The sequence below is a fragment of the Epinephelus lanceolatus genome, chromosome 15, assembly GCF_041903045.1.
Source record: "Epinephelus lanceolatus isolate andai-2023 chromosome 15, ASM4190304v1, whole genome shotgun sequence".
Taxonomy (NCBI): domain Eukaryota; kingdom Metazoa; phylum Chordata; class Actinopteri; order Perciformes; family Serranidae; genus Epinephelus; species Epinephelus lanceolatus.
Window position 1 is genome coordinate 39,282,784 of NC_135748.1, and position 27,255 is coordinate 39,310,038.

Genomic DNA, 27,255 nt, shown 5'->3' on the forward strand with positions numbered 1-27,255 from the left:
ATGGAGGAGCTGATGAGGCAGACATCAGGTCAGATTCATTTCTCTGTTAATCCTTTTATTGATCAGGTAAAATATAAAATCTATGAAGATGTAATAACTGGTTTATGACAGACTGTAATGTAGCTGTAAACAGATTTAATGACGTTATGGCACATATCATCATTAATAAACACTTAAACTAGGGATGCACAATGATATCGGCATGTCATCGGTATCGTCCAACATGCTTTTTCTTATTTTGTAAAATGAATGAATATTACATAAACTGAAAAGTATTGTATTTCATGTCTCCATCTGCTGGTGGGCCATCACGATAAGAGTATGTACTGTATGTATAGTATGATGTTAATTCAACAACGGAATAGACTTGATGATTAGGTGAGGGAAAAAAAGTGGATATATTGATACCAGTTATCGGTCAAATGAGTTGTTACATCGGATATCGGCAAAAAAATCTAACATCATGCATCCCTAAGTTAAACATGTCTTTATATTTGCTCACAGCTTCATTATAGTGTGTTATAAACCATGTGTGCTTATTTTCCTGTGACCATGTGGGGAACATAGTTCTGATTAAAGAATTTTAAATCTCAGTTTAGAGGAAAGCTTTTGATTTAAGTGCTGAACTACACCAATCAGACAAATGTTACATCATTAAATACCATCACATGTTAATACAAATTACATGAGTTACAAATAAACACTGAGCGTGTTTAAAAGATTGAATGTTAAACAAACTTTTAACCCTTCATTTCCCAGCATTCTCCAACAGTTCATCTGAAGTGTCTGAGCTGGAGGAGCTGAGCAGGAACACACAAGGTGAACTGATCAATCAATAATCAGTCAGTAATCAGTGGCGCGTTCAGTATGTCATTGTTGGAATGATGTTGTATTTTGGTGAATACAAATCTGATGTCATGTCCACAGAGGCTCTAGTGCCCAAAAATACAAACTTACAGAAAATTAATAAGTGATTGAATAATCATTTTTATGTGTGTGTGTTCCAGCTCTGCAGAGTCGACTGAACTCTCTGGAGGAGAAACTGAACTCATCTGCTGAGAGAAACGAGCTCCGCTTCATACGAGGTCATTCATTTATTTATTCATTCGTTCACTGTAATTGTTGGTAAATAGTTAATATAACTATGTCAACTGAAATCAGACTCAGATCTGATTTGAAATCAGATTTCTTTATTGTCATTGTACAAACATACAATGAAATTCAGGTGTACTCATGGACCAGATTCATATATAAAATAAGTAAAAAAAATAGTAATAAAATTATAATACGAATAAATAAATAAATACCTCCATTCCACTCACATTCTACACAATTTGTAAACTAAGTACTACTAAGTAAGGAAATTTGTGTTTGGTAGATTATTTCTTTGTTGTAACAATGCTTCTTGGCAATAAATCTTATGCCGGAAAGCCTGTTTATTTTCCTTTTAAATGGTGCCACATTTATTAGGAACATGCATTTGTGGGATGAGCAGCAGAGTTGAGTATGTGGGTTGTGCCCATGAAAAATTTGCCAAATCTTCCCTAAAATGGTGTTGTGTTCCCTAAAATGTTGTTGTGTTCCCAAAAAATGATTTGTGTTCCCCAAAATGTTTTAACATTTCTTGAAAGTTGTTACATTTTATAAAATGTTATGTTCCCTAAAATAAGTTTCCGAAGATGTTTTTGTGTTTCCTAAAATGTTGTATTTTCTAAAATTTCTGTTCCATTTTAAATTCTATTTTTCTAAATAAATCACTTGTTAATTTTTATTTTCTGAACTGATTAATTTCAGATCAGGTATCAGAGATCAGCAGCAGACTGAACAGCAGCGAACTTCACCTGGAGGAGCTGAAGAGAAAATCTGCAGGTGGGTCACATGACACCTTGGTCACATGATCATTGAAGTCAGTGAAGTAGATAATTATTTTGCATGTTTTTCATGTTTTCAGATCAGACAGGGGGACTGAAGTCTGTAGAAAGACGACTGGAGGAGCTGAAGACACAAGACACAAAAAAATGTATTTATAATTATTATCATATGATATATAAAAAACGCATGATGTACTCCAAGCGTCTGTTAGATATTCATCAGCTCAGATATTATCTTATGTGACTCAGTGTTTAGTCAATTTGTCTCGATTAATTCTCTGTTATTATGGAACATGATTTCAGTTCAGTCAGCAGATGTTTTGGCTCTGACTGACAGACTGAGTGTGGGTGAACATCGACTGGATGAGCTGAAAACACAATCCACAGGTAAACAAATCAAACACACCCCTGTCAGTTAATACAGAAACTCAGCTACATTCATTTATGCCACTTTGTTAACATACAGAAATTAAAAGTCTTTAATGTTGTAGCTACATGATTAAAAGTTGATAAGAATACAGCAACATGAACTTTGAGTGCTTGACTTTTACTTTACCCAAGCAACAAGGAGATAGGCCAAAGTAGGTAGGCCATTCTTCAGATCGGGGATGTCACTTCCTGTACTTTCTCCATTCAGTTCAGGCTGATACAGTGAAGCAGCTGCAGGTCAGACTTGACTCTGCTGAGAGTCAAATACAGCAGCTACAGACTGACAGGAAAGGTAACTGAAGTACACACTGAAGTAAACAGAGAGGCTCAAAGAAAATGTTTTACTGCAGTTTATTTTTATGTTTCAGATCAAAACGACAAACTAAAGACGCTGCAGAGAAAACTGAACACGACTGAGAGTCTGCTGGACAAAATGAACGCAGGTACTACATCCATCTGTTCATCCACCAGTCAGTTCATCAGTCTAGAAGTCATGAAGGAATCACACATTACTATCAAACGTGAAAAAGACAATAATGATAATCAGACTGAACTCTTGAAAAAACTTTCTGATTCATATCTTACGGTTTTCTCTTTAGAGTTGGAGGTCAGACTGAGTGTCAATGAGACACAGCTGGAAGATCTGAAGACAGAAAATACAGGTGTCAGTGAAGGATTAACACTAACGGGATTGATATTAATGTACCATTAAATACAAATAAATTAACTTACCATGAAATCATCATTAAGTGATAAAGAATTTGGAGCATAACATTTTTTAGCTAATAAAAGGAAAGAGAAACATTTAGTGATTTTTCAAACAGAAACTTTTGAGGATCCAAAATGGTTCCCAGAGGAACTCCTTTATAAACATGAATGAACCCTTAACTGGTTTCTCTTTAGAATTGGCAGTCAGGCTGGGTGTCAGTGAAAAACAGCTGGAAGATCTAAGGACAGAAAACACGGGTAACACTCTGAACATTTAAAACTAACTGTAAATTAAGAATTAATTAACCCTGAAATTATTATCAAGCACTGAATAGTTTGGTGTTGAGTCAAAGTTTTTAGCTAAAAAGAAAAAGAGAAACATTTAGTGATTTTTCAAATATAAATTGTGGAGGACCCAGCATGGTTCCCTGAGGAACTCCTTTACAATCCCAAATGAACCCTGAACTGTTTTCTCTTTAGAGTTTGAGGTCAGACTGAGTGTCAGTGAGAATCAGCTGGAGGATCTGAAGACAGAAAACACAGGTAACACTCTAAATATTTAAAACTGTTTGTATTAAAATGTACACTGAACAAAATGACAAAAAGTGAAAAGTAAACTTTTTTTCTAGTTCAAACAGTGCATGTAGTGATTCTTCAAACTGAAAATGTGGCGGTTTCAGCAAGGTTTCCTTAGGAACTCCTTTATCACTCTGATGGTTCTTGTGGGAACCTTTATGATCAAACTGTAATCACACTCAGTGGCCACTTTATTGTGTACACCTGTAGAATTTCATTCAGTCCAGTTTAACAGCACCACTAAGTATGTATAGTTGAATTAACAACTCTTGGAATGTTGTAACAAAAATGAACATAAATAAACAAAAATAAACATGACTGAACCCTGAATTGTTTCCAATTTAGAGTTAGAGGTCAAACTGAGTGTCGATGAGAAACAGCTGGAAGATCTGCAGAGAGAAAACACAGGTAAATGATAGAAACTGGTGTAAAAAGATTTGGATATTGTTAAATTGTTTGACTTCAAGAGACACATGTAGAGATTCTTCTGACTGTAACTAATATGGCTATTTTTTTAGAAAACTATTTAATTGAATTACTGACCAACAGGTGTCTCTGCCCACTTCCTTTACTTCTGCTTTATGTTGTTACATGTGCAACTACAGTGCACTGTGAAACAAAGAAACGTCCCCAGTTGTATGTTTGTGATTTATTTTGTGTTTTCAGTTCATTCTGTTCAGCTTTCCCTGATGGAGTCCAGACTGACAGCCAGTCACAACAACAGTACAGGTACAGTTATATTTATATTAACATTTATTAGTATGTATCTGATCTGGACTTTACTGAAGAATTAAAATCCAGACTCAGTAAATTTATAAATAAATAAAAATGTTTTTTGATCAGCTCTGGAGGTCGGCCTAAAATCTACTGAGACACAGCTAAAACAACTGGAGAATCACAGTGCAGGTAACACAATCAATTCTTAGTTATCACCTTTAATTAATCATTAATTTAACCTTTAAGTTAAACAAAAATGGTTACCTGTTCAGCTCTTGAGGTCAGACTGAGCGTCAATGAGAAACAACTGGAAGATCTGAAGACAGACAACACAGGTAACACTCTGAACATTTAAAACTAACTGTACGTTGATACTAATGTGTTATTATATATACATTAATTAACCATGAAATTAATATAACGTGTAAATTTGTTAAATAGTATAAGAAAGACATTCAGGGATTTTTTCAGACTGAAACTAAGGAGGATCCAACATGGTTCCCTGAGGAACTCCTTTACAAACACATTAACCCTGAACTGTTTTGTCTTTAGAGTTGGAGGCCAGACTTAATGTCAGTGAGAAACAGCTGAAAGATCTGAAGACAGAAAACACAGGTAACACTCTGAACTAACTTAATACTAATGTGTTATATAAATAAATGAATTAACTAACCATGAAATAATTATAAAGTGCTAACTAGTTGTGTGTAGATTAACAGTTTTTAGCTAAAAAGAAAAACATTTAGTGATTTTCTTTAGACTAAAACTGGAGGATCCAATATGGTTCCCTGAGGCACTCCTTTATGAACATAAATGAATCCTGAACTGTTTTCTTTTTAGAGTTGGAGGTCAGACTGATTGTCAGTGAGAAACAACTGGAAGATCTGAAGACAGAAAACACAGGTAACACTCTGAATATTTAAAACTAGATGGTGGGTAATAAATCTTATCAGATTAAAAAGAAAGTGAAAAGTAAACTTTTTTTAGTCAGACAGTACTTGTAGTGATTCTTCAAACAAAAACTGTGAAGGATCCACGAAGGTTCCCTGAGGAACTCCTTTATCATTTTGATGGTTCTTGTAGGAACGTTTATGATAGATCTGTCACTACAGGTACAGTTATGTTTATGTTAATGTTTTTATTAATATGTATGTATCTAATCTGGACTTAACTAAAGACGTTCAATCCAGACACAGTAAATTTATGAATAAATAAAAATGTTTTTTGATCAGCTTTGGAGGTCAGACTGAGATCCACCGAGACACAGCTGCAACAGCTGGAGAATCACAGTGCAGGTAACATTATCATCTTTTCATCATTACCTTTGTGATATCATTAATTAAACCTTTGAAATCAAATGTGAACGATTTCCTGTTCAGCCCTGGAGGTCAGACTGGGCGACAGTGAGAAACAACTGGAAGATCTGAAGGCAGAAGACACAGGTAAATGATAGAAATGCCTCCAGGGGGCACTGTGACACACAGAAAAGTCCAAAAGGTCAGAAGTTGTTTGTTTCTGATTTATTTTGTGTTTTCAGTTCAGTCTGCTCAACTTTCCTTGATGAAGTCCAGACTGGCAGACAGTCACAACAACACTACAGGTACAGTTATGTTTATGTTAATGTTTGTATTAATATGTATGTATCTAATCTAGACTTAACTAAAGATGTTTAATCCAGACACAGTAAATTTATGAATAAATAAAAATGTTTTTTGATCAGCTTTGGAGGTCAGACTGAGATCCACTGAGACACAGCTGCAACAGCTGGAGAATCACAGTGCAGGTAACGTCATCATCTTTTCATCATTATTATTATTTGTGATATCATTAATTAAACCTTTGAAATCAAATGTGAACGATTTCCTGTTCAGCTCTGGAGGTCAGACTGGGCGACAGTGAGAAACAACTGGAATATCTGAAGACAGAAGACACAGGTAAAACTCTGAACTTGAAAAAATAACTGAAGATTAATACTAATGTATTATTATACATAAATAAATTCATATAAGTTGACAAAGGGTTTGGAGTTGAGTCAAAGTTTACAACTGGAAAGAAAAAAAGAAACATTAAGTAAATTTTCAAACTGAAACACTGGGGGATCCAGTAAGGTTCCCTGAGGAACTCCGTCATTACCCTAATGGTCCTTGTAGAAACCTTTATGACATTTTCATTGATAGAAATTATATACTTTATCTGTTTCTATTACAGATCATTAAACTTTCTTTTTTATATTTTACCGTAGATTTTTGTTTGTTTTTTTTCTCATTTATTGTGTTTTCAGCTCAGTCTGTCCAACTTTCCTTGATGCAATCCAGACTGACAGACAGCCACAACAACACTGCAGGTAGGGTAACATTTATGTTAATTTTTTTAATCAACAATTATCTTTCTGATCTGGAGATTTTAAATCCAGACTAACTATATAAATGAATATAATCTGATTGTTGATTAGCTTTGGAGGTCAGACTAAGATCCACTGAGACACAGCTGGAGAATCACAGTGCAGGTAGCATCATCATCTTTTCATCATTACCTTTATGAGATAATAAATTTAACCTTTAAAATTTAACATGAACAATTTCCTGTTCAGCTCTGGAGGTCAGACTGAGCAACAGTGAGAAACAACTGGAAGATCTGAAGACAGAAAACACAGGTAACACTCAAACATTTGAAACTAACTGTAAATTAATACTTATGTATTATTACATATAAATGAATTAGCTACCCATGAAATTGTTATAAAGTGATAACGAGTTGGGAGTTAAGTCAAATCCAACATTGTTCCCTGAGGAACTCCTTTATAAACATGAATGAACCCTGATAGTTCATGTAGAATCGAAATATATGAGGATTCTACACAGACCCTGCTGATCCTCTGAGACAAGTAATAAATGGAAATAAAAACATTTAAATAGTATTTACATTATTTAAGTAAATACAATAAATATTATTATAACATTTTATAGAAACGTGTTTGTGCTGATTCTGTGTTTTCAGTTCAGTCTGTCCAGCTGTCCTTAATGAAGTCCAGACTGAAAGACAGCCACAACAACACTACAGGTAGAGTTATATTTTTTTAGATTTGTCTGTTTGATCTGGACTTTACTGAAGAGTTGAATCTTAGTAAAACTCCAAATGAAAACTGTTATGTTGATCAGCTCTGGAGGTCAGACTGAGATCCACTGAGACACAGCTGGAACAGCTGGAGGATCACACTGCAGGTAACATCACCAACTCTTCAATGTAAGTTTGTGTTTTATTAAATAACCGTCTTGCTTTGTTGAGCTTCAGTTGACTGATTTACCTGCTTACTTCTTCTCATGTTTGGTAATTATTTAATTATAAAACCATCAACTCCCTGATGTTTTTAACACCTAACAAGGTCCCAGTCAGGTTCTCCCAATATGACAGTTTGAGGGTTTAAAATGAAATCTTACATTTGACAGGAATTCAGTGTCATGAAGTCAGCACTCTTGTGATAAGAGAACACTGGGAAGTCTAAAGCTCCATTCTGACTTATTAGACTTACTCATATCACAGTCTGTAATAGGCATAATCATTCAGCTAGCAAGTAACGAAAGAGCTAAAGTACTTATAAAAGTACCAATTAATTCACAGGCAGGTAGTACAGATTGTTTCTCTCCGATTATAAATGATGATTTTGACGTTTACGGCGAGCCTTCACCCTCAGACTGCTTTAATAAAAATTACAGAGGACCCGAGGAGGTTCCCTGAGGAACACCATAAATGATTTTGAGACCCTCCTCTCCTTAAAGTAACTGTTTCTGTTTGGATTTAAGAGGAACGTTTGCTGATCAGCAGGTTATTAAAGTAAAATGTATTTAATAAACGGTTAAAAACTGATTTCAGTCCATGCAGCCAAGCTGTCAGCTGTCAGTCTGAGACTGGATGTCACTGAGGGACAGGTGGACAGATTGAGGACAGAAAACACAGGTGACCTCAGTTACATCATGTAAATAAATCAGCTGTTTGTTTTTTCAGATGTTTTAGTTTAATGTGATGTTTTCTGTTTCAGACAGACTGACAGCAGCTGAGAGAAACACTGAAGGTAACGTCATGTCTTTATTTTAATATATATATATATATATATATATATATATATATATATATATATATATATGTATACATATTTATATATGTATACATATTTATATATATATATGAAACACATGAGAACAAAGGTAAACTCTAATGTAGAGACTTATTGATTAATTGATCAGCTGACTGATAAAGTAGCTGTAATGAACACTGCAGTTTCCAGGGCATGCCAGTGGGACTTTAAAGCAATAGTGTTATTAATATATGATTGTTTTACAGTTATATTCAATTATTTTTTGTATGCTGTTTCCAGCTCAGTGGCCTAGTGGTAGAGTGTCCGCCCTGAGACTGGGAGGTCGTGGGTTCGATCCCTGGCCGGGTCATACCAAAGACTATAAAAATGGGACCCATTGCCTCCCTGCTTGGCACTCAGCATCAGGGGTTGGAATTGGGGGGTTAGATCACCACATGATTCCCGAGTGCGGCACTGCTGCTGCTCACCGCTCCCTCAGGGGATGGGTCAAATGCGGAGAACAAATTTCACACACTCAGGTGTGTGACAATCAGTGGAACTTTACCTTTACCTTTACTTTATTATTATATGTTTTTCTTTTAAATGTAAAGTTCATAATTTAGGCAGGTGAAAGTTTCCTCTTGACAGCTGGTTACTGTACCTAATTATAGCAGCGATTTCTTTTTAAAAACAACTAATATGGATCTTTAACAGAAGTGTAACAAACTCTCCAAATCAAAATGTAAATTGATTTGATTTTGATTTATTTATTTCGAACATTAAAAAAAAAAAAATATATATATATATATTGTAGAAGAAAAGTTCTACAAAACAGAGACAAACAATAAATCATGAACAGACTTACAAAGAGAAACGTAAATTACGGTTCATGTCTGAAAAGGAGTAGGAAGAAGCAACTTGCTTGTCTAGCCCCACCCATTATCCCAAACTATAAACTATTACATAAACACACGCTCCTCACCATGAATCAACCACACGTTTACACCACTACACATCTTTACACTTGATAACCAACATTACCCGGTGTATAAAAAGAAATCTGAAAATCAGTATTGGGAATACTGACTACAGTCGCACCCTGAGTGTGCTTTAACTTCCCTCTACTCATTTCTGTACCTTGTGAAGACACTGTCTTTGTACCTGTTTTTAAACTCTCTGATATCTTTACTTTGTTTGATTTCTTCAACCTGTGCATTCCACAAAATCACCCTACAAACTGATATACTACACATCCTTTTCAGAGTGGTGCAAAAACAACGTTGTTTCAAATTTAACTACTTTTTAAGTTGTAAAAAAACAGGTAATTAGTGTGTTCCCGATATCTAACATTGTGTAAAATTCGTATGGCTCTTTTGCAGTATGGATAATGGCTGTAGGGTGGTTTTGTAGTTGTTTCCTCAAACCTCAACACAATAATTTAAATTTGGCAATATCAGAGAACAGTACAGAGTATATAATGCTTTGTAGTCCAATATGTGTCTGGCTTTGCCCAAAACTGTAACACTCCTTGACAGCCTTGTTCTTACATATGCTATGTGGTTTCAGCCAGATTCTGTGGTCTTTAATCACACCAAGAAATTTGTTTTCGTATACTCCTGCAATAATAACATCGTCTGTCTTAATAAATACTTGAGTATTTATTTTTCAGTTTATAAACAGCATTAGTTTGGCTTTGCTCAGATTTAATGATGATTTGTTTGAGTCAAACCACATCTTTAATTTATTCAATTCTGATGTGACCACCTGCAGAAGCTGTTGTAAATTGTCACCAGGACAGAAAATATCTGTTCAAATATCTGTATATCCACATAACACAAATTTCAATATTTCAATATTTCTGATAAGTCTGAAATATTCCTTTTTTTTTTAAATGTCAAAAATGAAATGTACGTTCTTAGTAATAACATTATTCGTATCTGGAGTGAGGGGACGAATGTGTGGTTGAACCTGTTCATCAAAGATGTTCCGAGGACCAGTGATCAGGACTGAGGTCAGAGGTCAACTGCATAGTCACATGACTGCGAACCTGTTACTGAAGTGTTTCCTTTCTGCAGCTCTGCTGACACAAATCAACTCCAGACTGGAAGCTGCTGAGAACCTCGACTCAGGTGAGTCCATGATCTGACAAACAGGTTAAATCGGATGTTGAATAGGTACTGACATTTTGTTCATGTGACTGTGTGTCAGCGCTGCAGTTCAGACTGAATGCCACTGAAAACCAGCTGAAGAGACAAATCGAAGGTAAGAAAAAATTACCAGCATTTTACATTATTATTATTGTTATCATTATATAGATAATTTGTCTATTTTTTTTTAGGAATTTCTGTAAAATAGCTGCTAATATTAATTATGACAGCCATTTTTTATTTTTAGAAACTTTAATCTAAAACAAGTCATTGATTAACAAAACAATCAGTATTTAATTTTATGATCGGTCAGTTGTTTAGTCATATTTAAAGAGAAACTGTATTTCCTCTGTTCATCCTGCAGATATACAGATCAAACTGAGAGTCAGAGACGATTTGATCCACGAGCTGCAGAGTAACGTTACAGGTCTGAATTTATTACTTATTACTATGTATAAATTTATATTATCTGTGAACACATTATCAAAAACACATTGAATAAAGTAGAGTTTATTTATACATAAGAATATAGAACTCAGATATAAAAAATGTAATTATTATTGATGAGATGTTTGCTTGTTATATTATAATCTGTTATATAAATTTGTTTCAGCTCACAGCTTTGATCTATCAACTTTGAGAACTCAAACTAAAGGTGAAGATTCATAAACAGAAGAGCAACCCAACTTCAACATTTTAACTGTTTAACACCAAACAGCTAAATATTACTTTGGTTTGTTTTCTTGTTTTCAGATCTAGAGAGACAACTGAGTGATGCTGACCGCCTGATGATTAAGTTACAGACTGAAAGTTCAGGTGATTTACTTTCATCATTTATTATCAGGTGTTCCACATTTTAACAAACAGAAATTCTTCATGTTGGTGGGATTAAGATTATCTGTAATTCTAGTTTGAAATGTGTTTTAGAGTTCATTATTTTCATACAGATTAGAATGAGTGAGAAATATCGGGCTATGCCAAGCTAACGAATGAAATTGATGTTATTAGCACTTTTTTGTAATTTCAAGTATATTATTTGTTTCTAAATGTATTTACAAGCAGTCTGATAAAGAACCATAGGCCTATTACCTTTTTAATCTAAGATATTAGCTCAGATGTTAGCATGCTAATGTTAGCTTTGTCAGTTAGCCACACAATATACCTGCAGTTAGTGGCTGTAAATATTTAGTAAATACTTTCTGTGTAACACCTACTTTGTGTTTAATTCAGTGATCAAACTAAACTTAGTAAACATGAACGTTAAAAGTTAAGAACCCAATAAGCTGTTAGTGTCTGATTTATTTATGTTTTCAGTTCAGTCCGTTCAACTTTCCTCGATGGAGTCCAGAATGACAGACAGCCACAACAACACTACAGGTACAGTAATACTTACTTTATTATTTAATTAACACAAGTGTTAAATTAGTCATTAATGATTAAGATATTTACTGTTTCCTCTGTAGAGTTGGAGGTCAGACTAAGTGTCAGTGAGAAACAGCTGGAAGATCTGAAGACAGAAAACACAGGTAACACTCTAACCATGAAATTATTATAATGTGATAAAGAGTCAAGAACAGAGTCAAAATTTTTAGCTCAGAGGAAAAATATATCGAGCATCCTCAGACTGTAACTGTGGAGGATCCAACATTGGTCACAGAACCTGCTGAGCCTTTGACCTGAGAAATGATCCACCATTATTGAGTTTTACAATTTTAATTACATTATCAAACTAATTACAATGCTTAATATTATTGTTACAGTTCCATAGAGAACTTTTGTTTGTGCTGATTTTATGTTTTCAGTTCAGTCTGTTCAACTTTCCTTGATGGAGTCCAGACTGACAGACAGTCACAACAACACTACAGGTAGAGTTATATTTATATTACACTTTTATTAATATGTATGTTTTTGGTCTGGACTTTACTGGGGAGTTTAAATACAGACTTAATATATAAATGAATAAAACCTGATTGTTGATCAGCTCTGGATGTCAGACTGAGATCCACTGAGACATGGCTGGAACAACTGAAGAGTCACAGTGCAGGTAACACCATCAACTCTTCAATATTACTTTAAATTATTAATTAATTAAACCATGAACCCTGAACTGTTTTCTCTTTAGAGTTGGAGGTCAGACTGAGTGTCAGTGAGAAACAGCTGGAGGATCTGAAGACAGAAAACACAGGTAACAATTTGAGTTCAAATGGAATTATATATGGAGAAATAAGCAACCATGAAATTGTCATAATGTGATAGAGTCTGAAGCAGAGTCAAAGTTCTTAGCTCAGAGAAAAAACATGTAGAGAATCTTCAGACTGAAACTGTGGAGGATCTCTGATTGTTCCCTGAGGAACTCCTTTATAAACATGAGTGAATCCTGATGGTTCTTGTTGAACCCAAGAACATGAGTGTACTTCACAAAATCTGCTGAACCTTTGACTAAAGTAGTGAACCATCATGATTGAGTTTTACAATAGTAATTACTTTATTAAACTAATTAAAGTGCATAATATTACTGTAACATTTTCATAGAGAACTTTTGTTCGTGTTTTCAGTTCACTCTGTCCAAATTTCCTTGATGGAGTCCAGACTGACAGACAGTCACAACAACAGTACAGGTACAGTTATATCTCTATTAATACTTTTATTAATATGTATGTTTTTGATCTGGACTTAACTGGCGATTTTAAATCTGTTAATATTTAAGTAAATAAAATCTGACTGTTGATCAGCTCTGGAGGTCAGACTGAGATCCACTGAGACACAGCTGGAACAACTGGAGAATCACAGTGCAGGTAACATCATTAACTGTTCAATGTTACTTTTATTATTTACTATTGATTAATTAAACCATGAACCCTGAACTTTCCTCTTTAGAGTTGGAGGTCAGACTGAGTGTCAGTGAGAAACAGCTGGAAGATCTGAAGACAGAAAGCACAGGTAACACTCAGGACTCTAGCTGCATTTTTCTTGTAAGTTTTAAAAAGTTTTTGTCTTCACTTTGTTTTCTGATTTTTAGTTTTGAGCTTCAGAATTAATGAAACTGCGGATCGTCTGCAGCAACTCAAAAACACAGACTCAGGTTTGGACTCAGATTTTTTTTTTTTTTACAACTAAAGAAATAATCATGTATTTGTTTTAACCAGAATAATTAAAGTAATAAAAGTATATAACAGTAAGTTTAGAGAAATTAAAAATGAAGAGTGAAACTATGAAACAGTTTGAGCATGATGCATTTCAGAAAATAGAAACAATATAGATAGATTTTAAAAAAATTAATAGAAATAAGATGATTCACAAATACAAAATGGTTAACAGCTGTGTGTGTATATGAATATTTGTTTGTGACTTTAGGAGAGGGGTCAGCAACCTTTAATATCAAAAGAGCCATTTTGGACTAATTTAAAAAAAAAAAAAAAAAGCCTATCATCATTACGAATAGTTCTAAATCAGCGTTCATTTTTATGTTTTACCACAAAGTTGTTACTCTCCAGTGGGCCACTTATGATTATTTGGTACTCAAGCGTTGCAGTGTTGTCTATGAAAGCAAACAAATCTGTCCAAGCACTATCCAATTCTTCATCTGAGACTTCTTCTTTTTTGGATTTGTAATCAATTCCCAGCCTAGCTAGGTAAACTCAAAACTAGCCCTGCTATTGTTCACCAAAATTTAGGAAAAAGCTCCAGGATGTTGCTGTATGATGCACAATTAAGTTAAAGAAATGTTAAAAATATTTTTTTATTGAGTGTATAGGCTACACATTTTTACAACTGGAAAATGTTTCCCTTTGGTCTATAACAATGATAAATGAAAATTAAAATGTTAAAAATAGTTCTTATTCATTTACATATAATTTTTAATCAAAGCCACATAGAGCCACAGGAGAAGGGCTAAAGAGCTGCATGCAACTCCAGAACATCAGGTTGCCTACCCTTGCATTAGGATATATAGAATATATTGTGTTTTGCTTGTTCCTTTCATTTTAAATAAATAAATAAATCTAAAGAGAACAGTACAAAACTCTTAATGTAAAAAGGGTGGGTGCAATGAGCTGAGGCTTTGGCCTACACCTTTACGGTCAGATTAACTTGCTTTGGTTTGTTGCTGCTTCAGAAATGAATGATTCACTATTGTTATTATTTTTATCACTGTTATTACTATTTCTATTTTTTCTTGTTTATATTTGGTTTAAGTTGGAAAATGACCAACATAAATTACTAAAACAAGCAGTACATTCATTATATGCATGTATGGCAGGTGGATGAATCATAATGATGAAATGAAAGAAATTTAGAGTGACCAAATTGTTGAAGCTTCTAAATTATTATGTCACTGAATCATTTTTTGTTCCCAAATATCTTCATTTTAATAGCCCCCGGTAATTAATAGATTAATTTAGTGCATTAAAGTGAAGAAAATCATAACATTCTGTGAAATTTTTAATTATTAACAGAAAATGAGAGAAAAATGTTAATGTTAAATATTTAAAATTCCTTTAGGATGTAAAATATTTGACTCTTAATATATAAAAAAAGATTATTATAACTGTAACTTTCATTATGAAGTGTTTTTATTACATTAAAACTTTGAAGTGAAACTTTTTTCTTGCAGATGACCTGAAGGTGGCGTTCTCAGCTGGTCTTACTGATTCAGGATCAGTCGGACCGTTCAATGAGGAGAGGACTCTTATCTTCTCCAAAACCATCACCAACATCGGCCGTGCCTACAACCAGACTGCAGGTAAACTACGATCCTGACACAACGCTCATGGTTTACTGTCATGTTTAAAGTTAAAAATGATAATGAATAAAACTATCCTCCTGTTTTTCTGATAAACAAATTAAGCATTATTAACTCAAGGTTTTTTAGTTATTGATTCTCTGATGCCCTCAAACGCAGCAGCAGTTAGTGTGTATAATGACATGATGAATTTTGGTGGAGAATTCTTCGTGTTCTGTATTAACATAATAAATATGTATGTGGGTTCACATCACCCTGATCTGTGTCTGTCAGGCGTGTTCATAGCTCCTGTCAGAGGACTTTACTTCTTCAGCTTCACGGCTGCAGATTACCTGAAGGGTTACATGGGAGTCTACCTGTACAGGAACAACCAGCCAATCCTCTTCAACCTGGACCTGAACGACCACGGCGGCTATGCCTCTACGTCCAACGGTGTGGCTCTGCAGCTGGAGCAGGGTGACAAGGTCCGCCTCAGTCTTCCGGCCAGCTACCGGCTCTATGACGACTCCCGAAACTTCAGCGTGTTCTCGGGCTTCCTGCTGTTCCCCCTCTGACAGGACAGACCCAGGATCAGGGTACGAGGAGACGTCCTCTCAGCAAACTATCCTTTAAGGTATCAGGCTGGAAACTAGAGACTGGACTTTTGTTTTGGTAGGGTGAGAGACTTCCTCTTGTTAGAACCAGGATGGACTGACGATGTCACAGTAAAATAATGTTTACACTTATTAAGCTAATAAATATTCTTTACCTTAATAAAACAAAACTGAAAATAAGTCCCAAACTTTTATTAGATTTTGACAAAAAACATGAAAACATTTCAAACTGAACTTTGACCTGTTGGTTAGTGAGAAAGTCGCCATTACAACAAACTGTTAGAAACAATTTGACCCCTAATTTAAACCCAAAGATCCCTAAAAGTGTTTGTTTTAATAACAATTATAAAAATGTACATCCTCCTGTTACAGTTAAAAATAACTTTGAAAAACATGGCGCTCAGTTTGTGAAGTCTGGTGAAGGATAAAGAGTCAGTGTTCAGTAGTCTGACAGTCAAACTGTAACATCAAGAGAATAAATACAAACTAAAAATCTCACTTGAACTCGCTGTGACGTTTCAAACAGGAAGTCTGTTTTGGATTCAAGTGAACTCAGGAAATGACATTTACATCAAACAGAAGAACATTAAAGTTTGTTCAAATCAAACAGTGTGACAAAACGTCTCATATTGCTGTTTGCTCCTTTAAAAAGTCTCTACAGTCTAACATCAATGTCTCTACAACACTAATCAATAATCATTGATCCAAACGAGTCGTTCAGATTCCCTCCAAACAAACGACGGGAATGAAAAAGGAAAAATGTCTTTTAAAAAACAAGTCGATAAAAACTTCAGTTTCTAAAAAACGTGTCGTTCCTTAAGACCGGAGAGATTCTTGCATAACAGTAAAAAGGGAATAAAAGTCCAGACGAAATCAGAATGGCTTCAGATCCTTCATCTGTGAAGATGAGGAGGAGGAAGAGGAAGAGGAGGGGAAAGCAAGGAGGCAAAGTAGTTAAGTAAAAGAGATGAGGGGGAAAAAGATAAGGAGAAAAAAAGACGGACAAGAAGATGGAGGATTTGGAAACAGGACCAGACAGAAGAGGAGGAAGACAAGAAAGCGGGGAGGGAGGATGAAGAAGAGTATGAGGAGGAAAACTAGAAGAAGATGGTTGTGGATGAAAAGGACAAGAAGGACTGAGAGGAAAAAGATGAAGAGCAAAGCTGGAAGATTGAATAGATGAGGAAAAGTAAAAAGGAGGAAGTGAAGACCAAGGAGTGAAAGGAGGAAGAGGAGGTAGACCAGAGACAGAGTAGATAAAAAGAAATAAGGCGAGGAAGAGCTGAAGCGAAAAGGACGAAGGTAAGAAGAGATAAGAAAGAGGTGATGAAGAGGAGTAGTGTTCAGTCTGTAGTGTTGTTAATCCTCCTGTGAACGGCCTGCAGCAGCAGCAGAGAATACTCTTCCAGCAGAGCCGCCGTCTTCACTTCCCCCACTCCTCCCAACCCCCCCTCCACTCCCAGCATGCTCGGGGCGCCGAGTGGCAGAGAGTCGAGCTCCGCCCTCATGGCCTGGAAGGCTTCTGATAGGACGACAGCCATCTGATGTTGGTCAGGTGTGGAGTCATTGTGGGAGGAGCCGCTCACCTGGAGGAGAGAAAGACAGGTGAGTGTCAGACTGAGAAGTTGTCTGAAAACATTGGTCTGCTGCTGATGTCACTGCTGATGTCATTGCTCCCCCCAAGACTTCTTCTGTCTTCAAAACCTTAACCCTGCGCTCCACTGTCCTACGGCTCCATGAGGAGCTGATGCGTTGACCTACAGTCTAACTTTTCACTTGAATGGTACTAAAAAGTCTCCCAATCTGGCAACAACACCTGATTTCTTTTACCTAATGGGTCAGGACACAAACGGCCTTCCCTAAGGTAAGTTTTAACTTCAACATGTACATAATTCTATTTATGTCTGACTCTGATAAACATCGTCAAATAACACACTCACCTTCCTGTACAGGTGTGTGGCTCTCTTGAAGCAGCTCTGCAGCTCATTGGTCAGAGCTCTGCACGTCTCCACACTGATTGGCTGGTCTGCACACACAGAAAGAAAGAGAGAAGGTATGGTGTAAGGTGCTTCTATCTTTGTGAGGACCTTTAGTAACATACTGCAATCTCAAGCCTATTACCTTAACTTAACCATTAAAGCTAAATGCCAAACCCCAAAGAAACCTCACCTTAACCTTCACCTTATTTCAACCCAAAGCTTAAAACCAAGTCTTAACCCTCAAACAGGCCTTTGAAGAAGAGAGGACCAAAATGTCCTCACATTCCAAAAATGTCCTCACTCTGGTGAAATAAGCTTCAGTCCCCACTACGTAGCAAGTACAAGTATACAATCACACACACACTTCACTGTGTAATCCAGTTTCAGCAGAACTGTTTCTGACGGAGGGAGTTAAGAACAAGGACAAAAAAAACCCCAGTGCAATGTAGCGAAGAAGTGACAGATGACTTTAAACAAAAAGGAGTGAAACCTCACCCGTCAGTACGGAGAGAGAGGAGTAGTAGGAGGAGGAGGAGGGGTGCAGTGGTGAAGAGGAAAATGAAGGTAAGGGGTGCAGCCAGAGCGCTGAGCCCAGATGTAGAGGTGACAGCATGAAGGGATGAAGAGGAGGAGGCTGAGAGTCCAAACCTGCGTCGTCTCTCTGCTCCAAGCTGCCGCTGCTGCCTGCAGCAGTGTGAGGCTCCTCCTCCTGCCGGGGGGCAGTCAGCGGGGAAACAGAGACCGGAGGAGGCCGCGATGAGGAAGACAAGGAGGCGAGGGAGGGCTTGTCAGGGAGCGGTCTGCTGCTGCCAGGGACCCGAGCCTGGAGACCACGGGGGGCAGGGCCCACCTGGTTACCATGGTTACCTAGAGACGAAGAGGAGGCAACAACGACGGGGACAACGGCAGCGTGGGGGTGTGTGGCCAGAGATGCGATGGAGGGCACCACAGCAACAAGAGGCGGTGGAGTGTCTTTGACCTGAGAGGAGGAAGTTACCGCTGCAGTTGATAATGATGTCACTGCAGGATCCTCGCTGGATTCGGGGATGTTGAGGCCGTCGCCCACTGAGACAGAGCGTGACATCTTGGCCATGGAGCTGGCAGTGGGGCTCATGTAGGAGCGAGATGCCACCGGAGTAGAGGAGGAGGATGAAGACTTCCTCGGGGTGGTGATGGCAGAAGGAGCGGCGACTGTTTCCTGCTGGGGGGACCTGGGGGAGGCGACGGGGCTGGGTCTCTGAGGGGGAGGGGCTATAGACGGGGGGCGTCTGGGTGAGGAGGGGAGGGTGGTGGGACGCTGCGGGGGGAGGAGCAGCTGAGAGGGGACGTCTCTTGATGGACAGGATGTGGAAAGAGAGGAGTCTCCTGAAGGGAGAAAGAGACAGTGTTATATTCAGGTCTAAACACTGTTCTACAGGAACCTTCCAGTTTGGGTCAGGGTCTTACTCGTCACATGTGTGTTGTGACGTCAGAGTCTCACCTGTGTCGCTCAGCAGGCTCTGAACTGACTGAGCCTTCCGGAGTCCAGAGGACGAGTTCAGATGGGAGGCGGCGGCCCGGGCTGTCGGGCCCAGGCTTCTCTTGGACTCCACTGTGGTTTGAAACTTCTTCTTTAGTGGTGAGGGCCGGTGGGTCTGCTGGACCGCCCCCTCCTCCTCCACCTGGCTGTGCTGCTGATCTGTACCTTGCTGGATCTGGTTCCCTATCTGAGAAGACGGGGTTTGGTCCTGGTCTTTCCTGTCCTGGGACTGTACCTGGTCCTGAAGGGAGGATGTTTGGTCCTGGTTCCATGTCACCCTCCTGTCCTGGGAACGGTTCTGGTTCTCCTCCATCAGAGGTCGTACCTCTGAGACCAGAGGACGGGCCTTTGTCTCCACTCCTCCTCCTCCTCCACCTCCACTACCTCCTCCGCTGGTGGTGCGAGATGGGAGAGGAAACACAGCCCGACTAAGAAGCAGAGGAAACAAGATTTTTTTTTATCAGAAACACAACAAAGAACCAGAACCAGATGGTTTAAGACTGATCAGGTCACTAAACATGTTGAGGAACCAGGAAGTGAATTTCTACCTTGCAGCAGAATTCTGGGAGAGAAATCTCGAGGAGATGCTGAGACTCTCATTGGAGCTGTGAGACGTTTTGCTTGGACTTCCTGTCAACACACAGTATACATTCAGGGTTTAACATTAATATTTTTTTTTACTTGCCTAAAGTCCATTTTTATTTACCCATAAAAAAGGGTTTTATTTATTAGCATTTATCAAGTAACAGCCTGATGTACCTTTGAAACACAACAGTGTTGACAGTATTAAAGGTGTTGACAGTGTTAAAAGTGTTAATGGTGCTGACAATGTTGAAAGTTTTACTAGTTTTGACAGTGTTGATGGTGTTGGCAGTGTTGAAAGTTTTACTAGTTTTGACAGTTTTGATGGTGTTGGCAGTGTTGATGGTGTTTATAGTACTGACAGTGTTTATGGTGTTGACAGTGTTGAAAGTTTTACAAGTTTTGACAGTGTTGATGGTGTAGACAGTGTTGATGGTGTTGGCAGTGTTGATGGTGTTTATAGTACTGACAGTGTTGATGGTGTTGACAGTGTTGAAAGTTTTACTAGTTTTGACAGTGTTGATGGTGTTGACAGTGTTAATGGTGTTGACAGTGCTGAAAGTTTTACTAGTTTTGACAGTGTAGATGGTGTAGACAGTGTTGAAAGTTTTACAAGTTTTGACAGTGTTGATGGTGTAGACAGTGTTGAAAGTTTTACAAGTTTTGACAGTGTTGATGGTGTTGACAGTGTTGAAAGTTTTACTAGTTTTGACAGTGTAGATGGTGTAGACAGTGATGACAGCGTTGATGGTGTTGACAGTGCTGAAAGTTTTACTAGTTTTGACAGTGTAGATGGTGTAGACAGTGTTGAAAGTTTTACTAGTTTTGACAGTGCTGATGGTGTAGACAGTGATGACAGCGTTGATGGTGTTGACAGTGTTGAAAGTTTTACTAGTTTTGACAGTGCTGATGGTGTTGACAGTGTTGATGGTGTTGACAGTGTTGAAAGTTTTACTCGTTTTGACAGTGTTGATGGTTTAGACAGTGATGACAGTGTTGATGGTGTTGACAGTGTTGAAAGTTTTACAAGTTTTGACAGTGTTGATGGTGTAGACAGTGTTGAAAGTTTTACTAGTTTTGACAGTGTAGATGGTGTAGACAGTGATGACAGCGTTGATGGTGTTGACAGTGTTGAAAGTTTTACTAGTTTTGACAGTGTTGATGGTGTAGACAGTGTTGAAAGTTTTACAAGTTTTGACAGTGTTGATGGTGTAGACAGTGTTGAAAGTTTTACAAGTTTTGACAGTGTTGATGGTGTAGACAGTGTTGAAAGTTTTACTAGTTTTGACAGTGTTGATGGTGTAGACAGTGTTGAAAGTTTTACAAGTTTTGACAGTGTTGATGGTGTAGACAGTGTTGAAAGTTTTACAAGTTTTGACAGTGTTGATGGTGTTGAAAGTTTTACTAGTTTTGACAGTGTTGATGGTGTTGACAGTTAAAAGTTTTACTAGTTTTGACAGTGTTGATGGTGTTGACAGTGTTAATGGTGTTGACAGTGCTGAAAGTTTTACTAGTTTTGACAGTGTAGATGGTGTAGACAGTGATGACAGTGTTGATGGTGTTGACAGTGTTGAAAGTTTTACAAGTTTTGACAGTGTTGATGGTGTAGACAGTGTTAATGGTGTTGACAGTGCTGAAAGTTTTACTAGTTTTGACAGTGTAGATGGTGTAGACAGTGATGACAGCGTTGATGGTGTTGACAGTGTTGAAAGTTTTACTAGTTTTGACAGTGTTGATGGTGTTGACAGTGTTGAAAGTTTTACTAGTTTTGACAGTGTTGATGGTGTAGACAGTGTTGATGGTGTAGACAGTGTTAATGGTGTTGACAGTGCTGAAAGTTTTACTAGTTTTGACAGTGTTGATGGTGTTGACAGTGTTGAAAGTTTTACTAGTTTTGACAGTGTTGACAGTGTTGATGGTGTTGACAGTGTTGAAAGTTTTACTAGTTTTGACAGTGTAGATGGTATAGACAGTGATGACAGTGTTGATGGTGTAGACAGTGTTGAAAGTTTTACTAGTTTTGACAGTGTAGATGGTGTAGACAGTGATGACAGCGTTGATGGTGTTGACAGTGCTGAAAGTTTTACTAGTTTTGACAGTGTAGATGGTGTAGACAGTGATGACAGCGTTGATGGTGTTGACAGTGTTGAAAGTTTTACTAGTTTTGACAGTGTTGATGGTGTAGACAGTGTTGAAAGTTTTACTAGTTTTGACAGTGTTGATGGTGTAGACAGTGTTGAAAGTTTTACAAGTTTTGACAGTGTTGATGGTGTTGAAAGTTTTACTAGTTTTGACAGTGTTGATGGTGTTGACAGTTAAAAGTTTTACTAGTTTTGACAGTGTTGATGGTGTTGACAGTGTTAATGGTGTTGACAGTGCTGAAAGTTTTACTAGTTTTGACAGTGTAGATGGTGTAGACAGTGATGACAGCGTTGATGGTGTTGACAGTGTTGAAAGTTTTACTAGTTTTGACAGTGTTGATGGTGTTGACAGTGTTGAAAGTTTTACTAGTTTTGACAGTGTTGATGGTGTAGACAGTGTTGATGGTGTTGACAGTGTTGATGGTGTTGACAGTGTTGAAAGTTTTACAAGTTTTGACAGTGTTGATGGTGTAGACAGTGTTAATGGTGTTGACAGTGCTGAAAGTTTTACTAGTTTTGACAGTGTTGATGGTGTTGACAGTGTTGAAAGTTTTACTAGTTTTGACAGTGTTGACAGTGTTGATGGTGTTGACAGTGTTGAAAGTTTTACTAGTTTTGACAGTGTTGACAGTGTTGATGGTGTTGACAGTGTTGAAAGTTTTACTAGTTTTGACAGTGTTGATGGTGTAGACAGTGTTGATGGTGTTGACAGTGTTGAAAGTTTTACTAGTTTTGACAGTGTTGACAGTGTTGATGGTGTTGACAGTGTTGAAAGTTTTACTAGTTTTGACAGTGTTGACAGTGTTGATGGTGTTGACAGTGTTGAAAGTTTTACTAGTTTTGACAGTGTTGATGGTGTTGACAGTGTTGAAAGGTTTACTAGTTTTGACAGTGTTGATGGTGTTGACAGTGTTGATGGTGTAGACAGTGTTGATGGTGTTGACAGTGATGACAGTGTTGATGGTGTTGACAGTGTTGATGGTGTTGACAGTGATGACAGTGTTGATGGTGTAGACAGTGTTGATGGTGTAGACAGTGTTGATGGTGTTGACAGTGTTGATGGTGTAGACAGTGTTGATGGTGTTGACAGTGATGACAGTGTTGATGGTGTAGACAGTGTTGATGGTGTTGACAGTGTTGAAAGTTTTACTAGTTTTGACAGTGCTGATGGTGTTGATAGTGTTGATGGTGTTGACAGTGTTAAAAGTGTTAATGGTGTTGACAATGTTGAAAGTTTTACTCGTTTTGACAGTGTTGATGGTGTTGACAGTATTGACAGTGCTGACAGTGTTAGTGTTTCAGTGTCGATGTGTTTCAGAATCTGACTGTACCTGAGCCTGAGAGGTCGGCCAGTGTGACAAAGTGTTCCTTCAGGAAAGCCTCCTGGTCTGGAGTCTGAGGGACGACCTGAGAGGCCCTGACCTCTCCTCCTGTTCCTCCCCCTCCTCCTCCTCCTCTTCCTCCTCGTCCTCCTCTTCCTCCCTCCTCATCATCCTCCTCCATCTCCAGCTCCGAGGAGTTTCCATCGACACTGAGAGGCTCTGTGGGTTCTAAGTCTGACAGACGGGACAGAGGGAATAAAGACGACTCATTATAGGTGAGTGATACAAGAAATCTGCCTGCCTGCCTGTCTGTCTGTCTGTCTCACCGTCTCCTGCGGGTCTAACAGGACTGGACATTGTGGAGCTGAATCCCAGCGAGCAGCCGCTGTCTGGACTGGGTTTGTCCTGACGTCCACCTGTCGCAATGGGACACACCTCCTTCACCTGGAACTCACTGACAGGAAGGGGCGGGGTTTAAGACAGAGTCAACATCCAACACAAAGGGAATCTGTGCTGATGATGAAATCAACAAACAGTCCTACCTTCCTGCCAGGCTCACTCTGTCCTCCCATTCATCGGGATACAGCACAAGAGGCTCCCTGTCTGGGCTCTGATTGGACAGCCGGATGAAGTCTGGCCTCTGATTGGTCTTCGCCTCATCCTCCACCTGGACAGACACAATCTCACACCATCAACTCAACCATCATTCTTCACCTCAGGACATACTGGTGATTAAATATTTCTCAGGTTCACTTCCTGGGCTTTCTACCGTATGTCATGACCTTCCTCAGAGAGCTGAACTTTCTCAGGTGTCTGATGATGAATATTAATCTCCACCCATGTTTGACTTCCTGTTATCAGCTGACTGACACCTGAGCAAGTTCTATTTGCTGAAGAAGACCATGAATACTGTCAAAGGCTCCAAAGTGATCCTGACGTTAGCTTGTGTGTGTGTTCGTACCCATGCAGAGGTGACCTGAAGACTGACGGTGCTCCCCAGCTCCTGATTGGTCCTGTACAGCCCCGCCTCCACACCTGGGGCCCTCCTTCTTGGGCTACAAGGGGAGGTGTTAACATCAAGGGAGTGTGTATTCACCTGTGTGGGATGGACAGAAGGTGAGGTTTACGCTGCGTTTATCCTAAAATCAGGTGTTTTTTTTAATAGAGTTTGGTATGTTGTAGTTTCTGTCAGCATTCTGACCTCCACCTGTTCCTCCTGCTCCTCCTCCTGTCTGTCAGGGCAGTACGACTCCAGCAGTCTCAGGTCCAACATGGACTTCACCATCAGGACTCCGTCGCTACCCATCCTCCTGGACCACTGACGACGTGGGAGTCGACCCCCTGAAGCCTCCTGAGGGTCACAAAGAAACACTGAGGTACACGTTTCTACTGGGACATCACTGTGTTACTTTCGACCTTAAACATATAAAAACAGCAATGTGTTTAAACCCACATGTTCTGTTAATTCATGGCCACCATTTGTAAATTCAAGAGAACAAATTCATAATTTGTGCATAAAAAAAAAAAAAAAAAAATCTCTGCAGTCTCTCTTCATTTTCCTGCTTTTTATTCAGAAAGCAGGAGGAGGACACACGATAATAAATGACATCAAAACATAAAAACAGTAAGCTAACAGTTACAGATAAAAGAGCCGGCAATGTCAGAGCTTCTTAAAACTACGGCCGTTAATAATTTAGTGCAGCAGCCCGTTTACTAACAATGAGATTAACGAGGTTAAAGCTTCACACATCCATGGAAAAGAGCGCATATTAAAAGATCGATCTCGGATTTTATGAATTGTTATCGGGTCATTCTGATGAAGATTAATTTGAAGCAGATGAATCGATTACTATATAACCCAGCCCTAGTCACAGTCACCTTTGACCTTCAACCACTGAATTCTAATCAGGTCATCGTTGAATCCAAGTGGACGTTTGCGCCCAATTTTAAGAAATTCCCTTAAGGTGTTCATGAGCTATTGCGTACACAAGAATGAGACAGACGGACAACCTGAAAACATAATGCCTCCAGCCTCAGCTGTCACCAGTGCACGCAGGTATAATGATACTAAATCACTGTAACGTGGTTCGTCACATCCACTGACCTTTCTGTTGTCTCTGCAGTGTTGAGAGTCGGACTTGTTATCAGTCATTTCTGAAACAAAAAAAACACAACAAACGGGACACAATTTATTTTGCTCATTAACTGAAGAGCTACAATTCATCTATGAACACAAACCAGTGTGGGAATGTAACAAGGTACAATCAATCAAGAATTGAATCAGTACAATTATGTCCTACTTTACATAAGTACTTCCATTTTATGCCACTTTGTCTTTCAGCTAATACATAAAGTATCTAAAATTGTTTCCACTTAAATGAACTACGACATTAAAATACTCTACGTGTATTCATTAGTGATAAAAAACAGAAAAATATAATATTTCATAATGATAAAACACCATGAAAGGAGGCATTCTGCACACCGAGTACTTTTCCGTTTGGTACTTATATATTGTATACTGTATGTATATTCTGATGCTAACACTTCTGCACTTTTACTTAGTTTTCCACACCAGACCTTTACTTACTTGTAACAGAGTATTTCTACACCGTGGCACTACTTAACTCAAGTAAAAGATCTGGGGGCCTGTTGCACAAATCACCATAAGCTAAGATTTTCCGTAAAGTTTCCTCAAAATAAAATCGGCTGCACAAAACACTCTTAAGTCTTCTCTTTACATTTCCTTAAAATGTTTAAATATTAGCAAGCAAACAAACAATCTCCATGGAAACTTTTACCGCTGTAAAATCGCTTTTAACACAGTAAATGAGGTTTTCCTTAACTAAGAAAACCTCTGGGCTAGCATGTTTTGTAACCATGGTAACAGACCTGTCTCCTCCTCCACCAGGCATCCTGCTGTGACCATATAAGGACAACTACGCTCCTCCTCCTCATCCTCCTCCTCTTCCTCCTCCTTGTCGCTGTCGGAAGACATTGTGACAACACGAGGAGACAACACCTCCCTGCTGCAACACACACACACAAGTTGGGACATAATTCATCACAGTTTCTGTTTACACCAGTTAAACAAACATCAGGTATCAGCAGCAGTAGAGCAGCTGTGAATGGAGCTGAACATTTACCTGAGGTTCACCACTTTCTGCTGAGGTGCATTCTGGGAGGACTGAGTGCTGCTTGGAGGACGGAGGTCAGCGAGCCGCTGCCTCATCCTGATGGTCAACTCTGGACTGAGACGCCACACAAAGATACAGCTGCAAACATACAGAGGTTTCATTAGTTATTGTTATTGTTATTGAAAAACACTGAGCAACATATTTTGAGCTGACTTTAATTAAAAACTGTTCCAAACATACACTGAACATTTGGATATGAGCTCAGTGAGCTGAGACGTACCTGTCTCCAGACACTGTGATCAGGTGTCTGCAGTCACTGCTGAACTTCAAACCGGTTACTATCTCTGAGAGACGGACAGACAAACAGAAACAGTGTTGGTGTTAAATATCCATTACTCATAGTCTAAGACATACACATGTTGATTCCCCTCATGTGAGACTGATGCCTCTCAGAAACTCGACTTGATAGTCTGGTTTGATTGTGTTAGGTTTATCAGTTTTATCAGTTAATATTTGTAGTTTCACATAAATTCTGACTGCTGACTTCACAGAATGGTTTGCTGTAGTTCAATTTCTTAAATAAATTTGTTTCTTTGTTGCTGTGTGGACCTCCTTTCTTTAAAATGCTCATGAAAGAGCTGGACATAACAATTCATACATACATTTACATACATCAGAAAGTTTCAGAAACTTTGATGATTTTTTTTGTGTGCAGGATGTA

The 27,255-nt window shown here is 38.3% G+C and overlaps 3 protein-coding genes and 1 long non-coding RNA gene across 7 annotated transcripts in view; 3 read left to right on the forward strand and 1 right to left on the reverse strand.

The window, feature by feature from the left end:
• Positions 1 to 3,702, forward strand: LOC144467078 (uncharacterized). The gene is made up of 12 exons (XM_078175421.1): positions 1 to 28; positions 760 to 819; positions 1,008 to 1,085; positions 1,795 to 1,869; positions 1,952 to 2,020; positions 2,175 to 2,258; positions 2,509 to 2,592; positions 2,669 to 2,743; positions 2,900 to 2,962; positions 3,204 to 3,266; positions 3,489 to 3,551; positions 3,689 to 3,702. The coding sequence occupies exons 1-12, from the start codon at positions 1 to 3 to the stop codon at positions 3,700 to 3,702; spliced, it is 756 nt and encodes a 251-aa protein (XP_078031547.1).
• A 234-nt stretch (positions 3,703 to 3,936) lies between these two features.
• Positions 3,937 to 4,490, forward strand: LOC144467042 (uncharacterized). Its single transcript, XR_013493416.1, has 3 exons — positions 3,937 to 3,992; positions 4,251 to 4,313; positions 4,428 to 4,490. It is a non-coding gene; the product is annotated as an uncharacterized LOC144467042 (long non-coding RNA).
• A 1,198-nt stretch (positions 4,491 to 5,688) lies between these two features.
• LOC117267412 (uncharacterized) lies at positions 5,689 to 16,586 on the forward strand. Its single transcript, XM_033643311.2, has 27 exons — positions 5,689 to 5,743; positions 5,839 to 5,901; positions 6,022 to 6,084; positions 6,173 to 6,235; positions 6,583 to 6,645; positions 6,754 to 6,807; positions 6,892 to 6,954; positions 7,299 to 7,361; positions 7,460 to 7,522; positions 8,172 to 8,255; positions 8,338 to 8,370; positions 10,449 to 10,502; positions 10,582 to 10,635; positions 10,885 to 10,947; positions 11,134 to 11,175; positions 11,274 to 11,336; positions 11,835 to 11,897; positions 11,984 to 12,046; positions 12,323 to 12,385; positions 12,502 to 12,564; positions 12,643 to 12,705; positions 13,076 to 13,138; positions 13,253 to 13,315; positions 13,398 to 13,460; positions 13,540 to 13,602; positions 15,133 to 15,261; positions 15,535 to 16,586. Exons 2-27 carry the CDS (start codon positions 5,862 to 5,864, stop codon positions 15,813 to 15,815), a joined length of 1,842 nt encoding a protein of 613 aa, XP_033499202.2. The 5' UTR covers positions 5,689 to 5,743; positions 5,839 to 5,861; the 3' UTR covers positions 15,816 to 16,586.
• Positions 16,030 to 27,255, reverse strand: part of mapkbp1 (mitogen-activated protein kinase binding protein 1) — a 63,520-nt gene continuing 52,294 nt past the window's right edge. For 2 of the 4 annotated variants that reach the window (XM_078175337.1, XM_078175335.1), the window contains 14 exons: positions 26,815 to 26,878; positions 26,544 to 26,672; positions 26,290 to 26,426; positions 25,502 to 25,551; positions 24,599 to 24,748; positions 24,359 to 24,493; positions 23,940 to 24,064; positions 23,724 to 23,851; positions 23,407 to 23,631; positions 19,901 to 19,982; positions 19,314 to 19,780; positions 18,329 to 19,198; positions 17,795 to 17,880; positions 16,030 to 17,440 (listed from right to left, as the gene is read on the reverse strand). In XM_078175337.1, the coding sequence (XP_078031463.1) occupies positions 17,198 to 17,440; positions 17,795 to 17,880; positions 18,329 to 19,198; positions 19,314 to 19,780; positions 19,901 to 19,982; positions 23,407 to 23,631; positions 23,724 to 23,851; positions 23,940 to 24,064; positions 24,359 to 24,493; positions 24,599 to 24,748; positions 25,502 to 25,551; positions 26,290 to 26,426; positions 26,544 to 26,672; positions 26,815 to 26,878 (2,891 nt within the window). In that variant the 3' untranslated portion in view covers positions 16,030 to 17,197. The remainder of the gene's footprint in view (positions 17,441 to 17,794; positions 17,881 to 18,328; positions 19,199 to 19,313; positions 19,781 to 19,900; positions 19,983 to 23,406; positions 23,632 to 23,723; positions 23,852 to 23,939; positions 24,065 to 24,358; positions 24,494 to 24,598; positions 24,749 to 25,501; positions 25,552 to 26,289; positions 26,427 to 26,543; positions 26,673 to 26,814; positions 26,879 to 27,255) is intronic. The other 2 variants (XM_078175336.1, XM_033642887.2) reach the window with 2 other exon arrangements.

What these genes read in the sequence shown, in the direction of transcription:
- LOC144467078 (XM_078175421.1), top strand. Translation starts at nt 1, where the DNA reads ATGGAGGAGCTGATGAGGCAGACATCAG. An exon ending in GCTGAGCAGGAACACACAAG is followed by an intron (nt 820 to 1,007) that starts GTGAACTGATCA and finishes TGTGTGTTCCAG; the next exon opens with CTCTGCAGAGTCGACTGAAC. An exon ending in GACACAAGACACAAAAAAAT is followed by an intron (nt 2,021 to 2,174) that starts GTATTTATAATT and finishes ACATGATTTCAG; the next exon opens with TTCAGTCAGCAGATGTTTTG.
- LOC117267412 (XM_033643311.2), top strand. Translation starts at nt 5,862, where the DNA reads ATGAAGTCCAGACTGGCAGACAGTCACAACAACACTACAG. An exon ending in GCTGAAGAGACAAATCGAAG is followed by an intron (nt 10,636 to 10,884) that starts GTAAGAAAAAAT and finishes TTCATCCTGCAG; the next exon opens with ATATACAGATCAAACTGAGA. An exon ending in CAGTCACAACAACAGTACAG is followed by an intron (nt 13,139 to 13,252) that starts GTACAGTTATAT and finishes ACTGTTGATCAG; the next exon opens with CTCTGGAGGTCAGACTGAGA.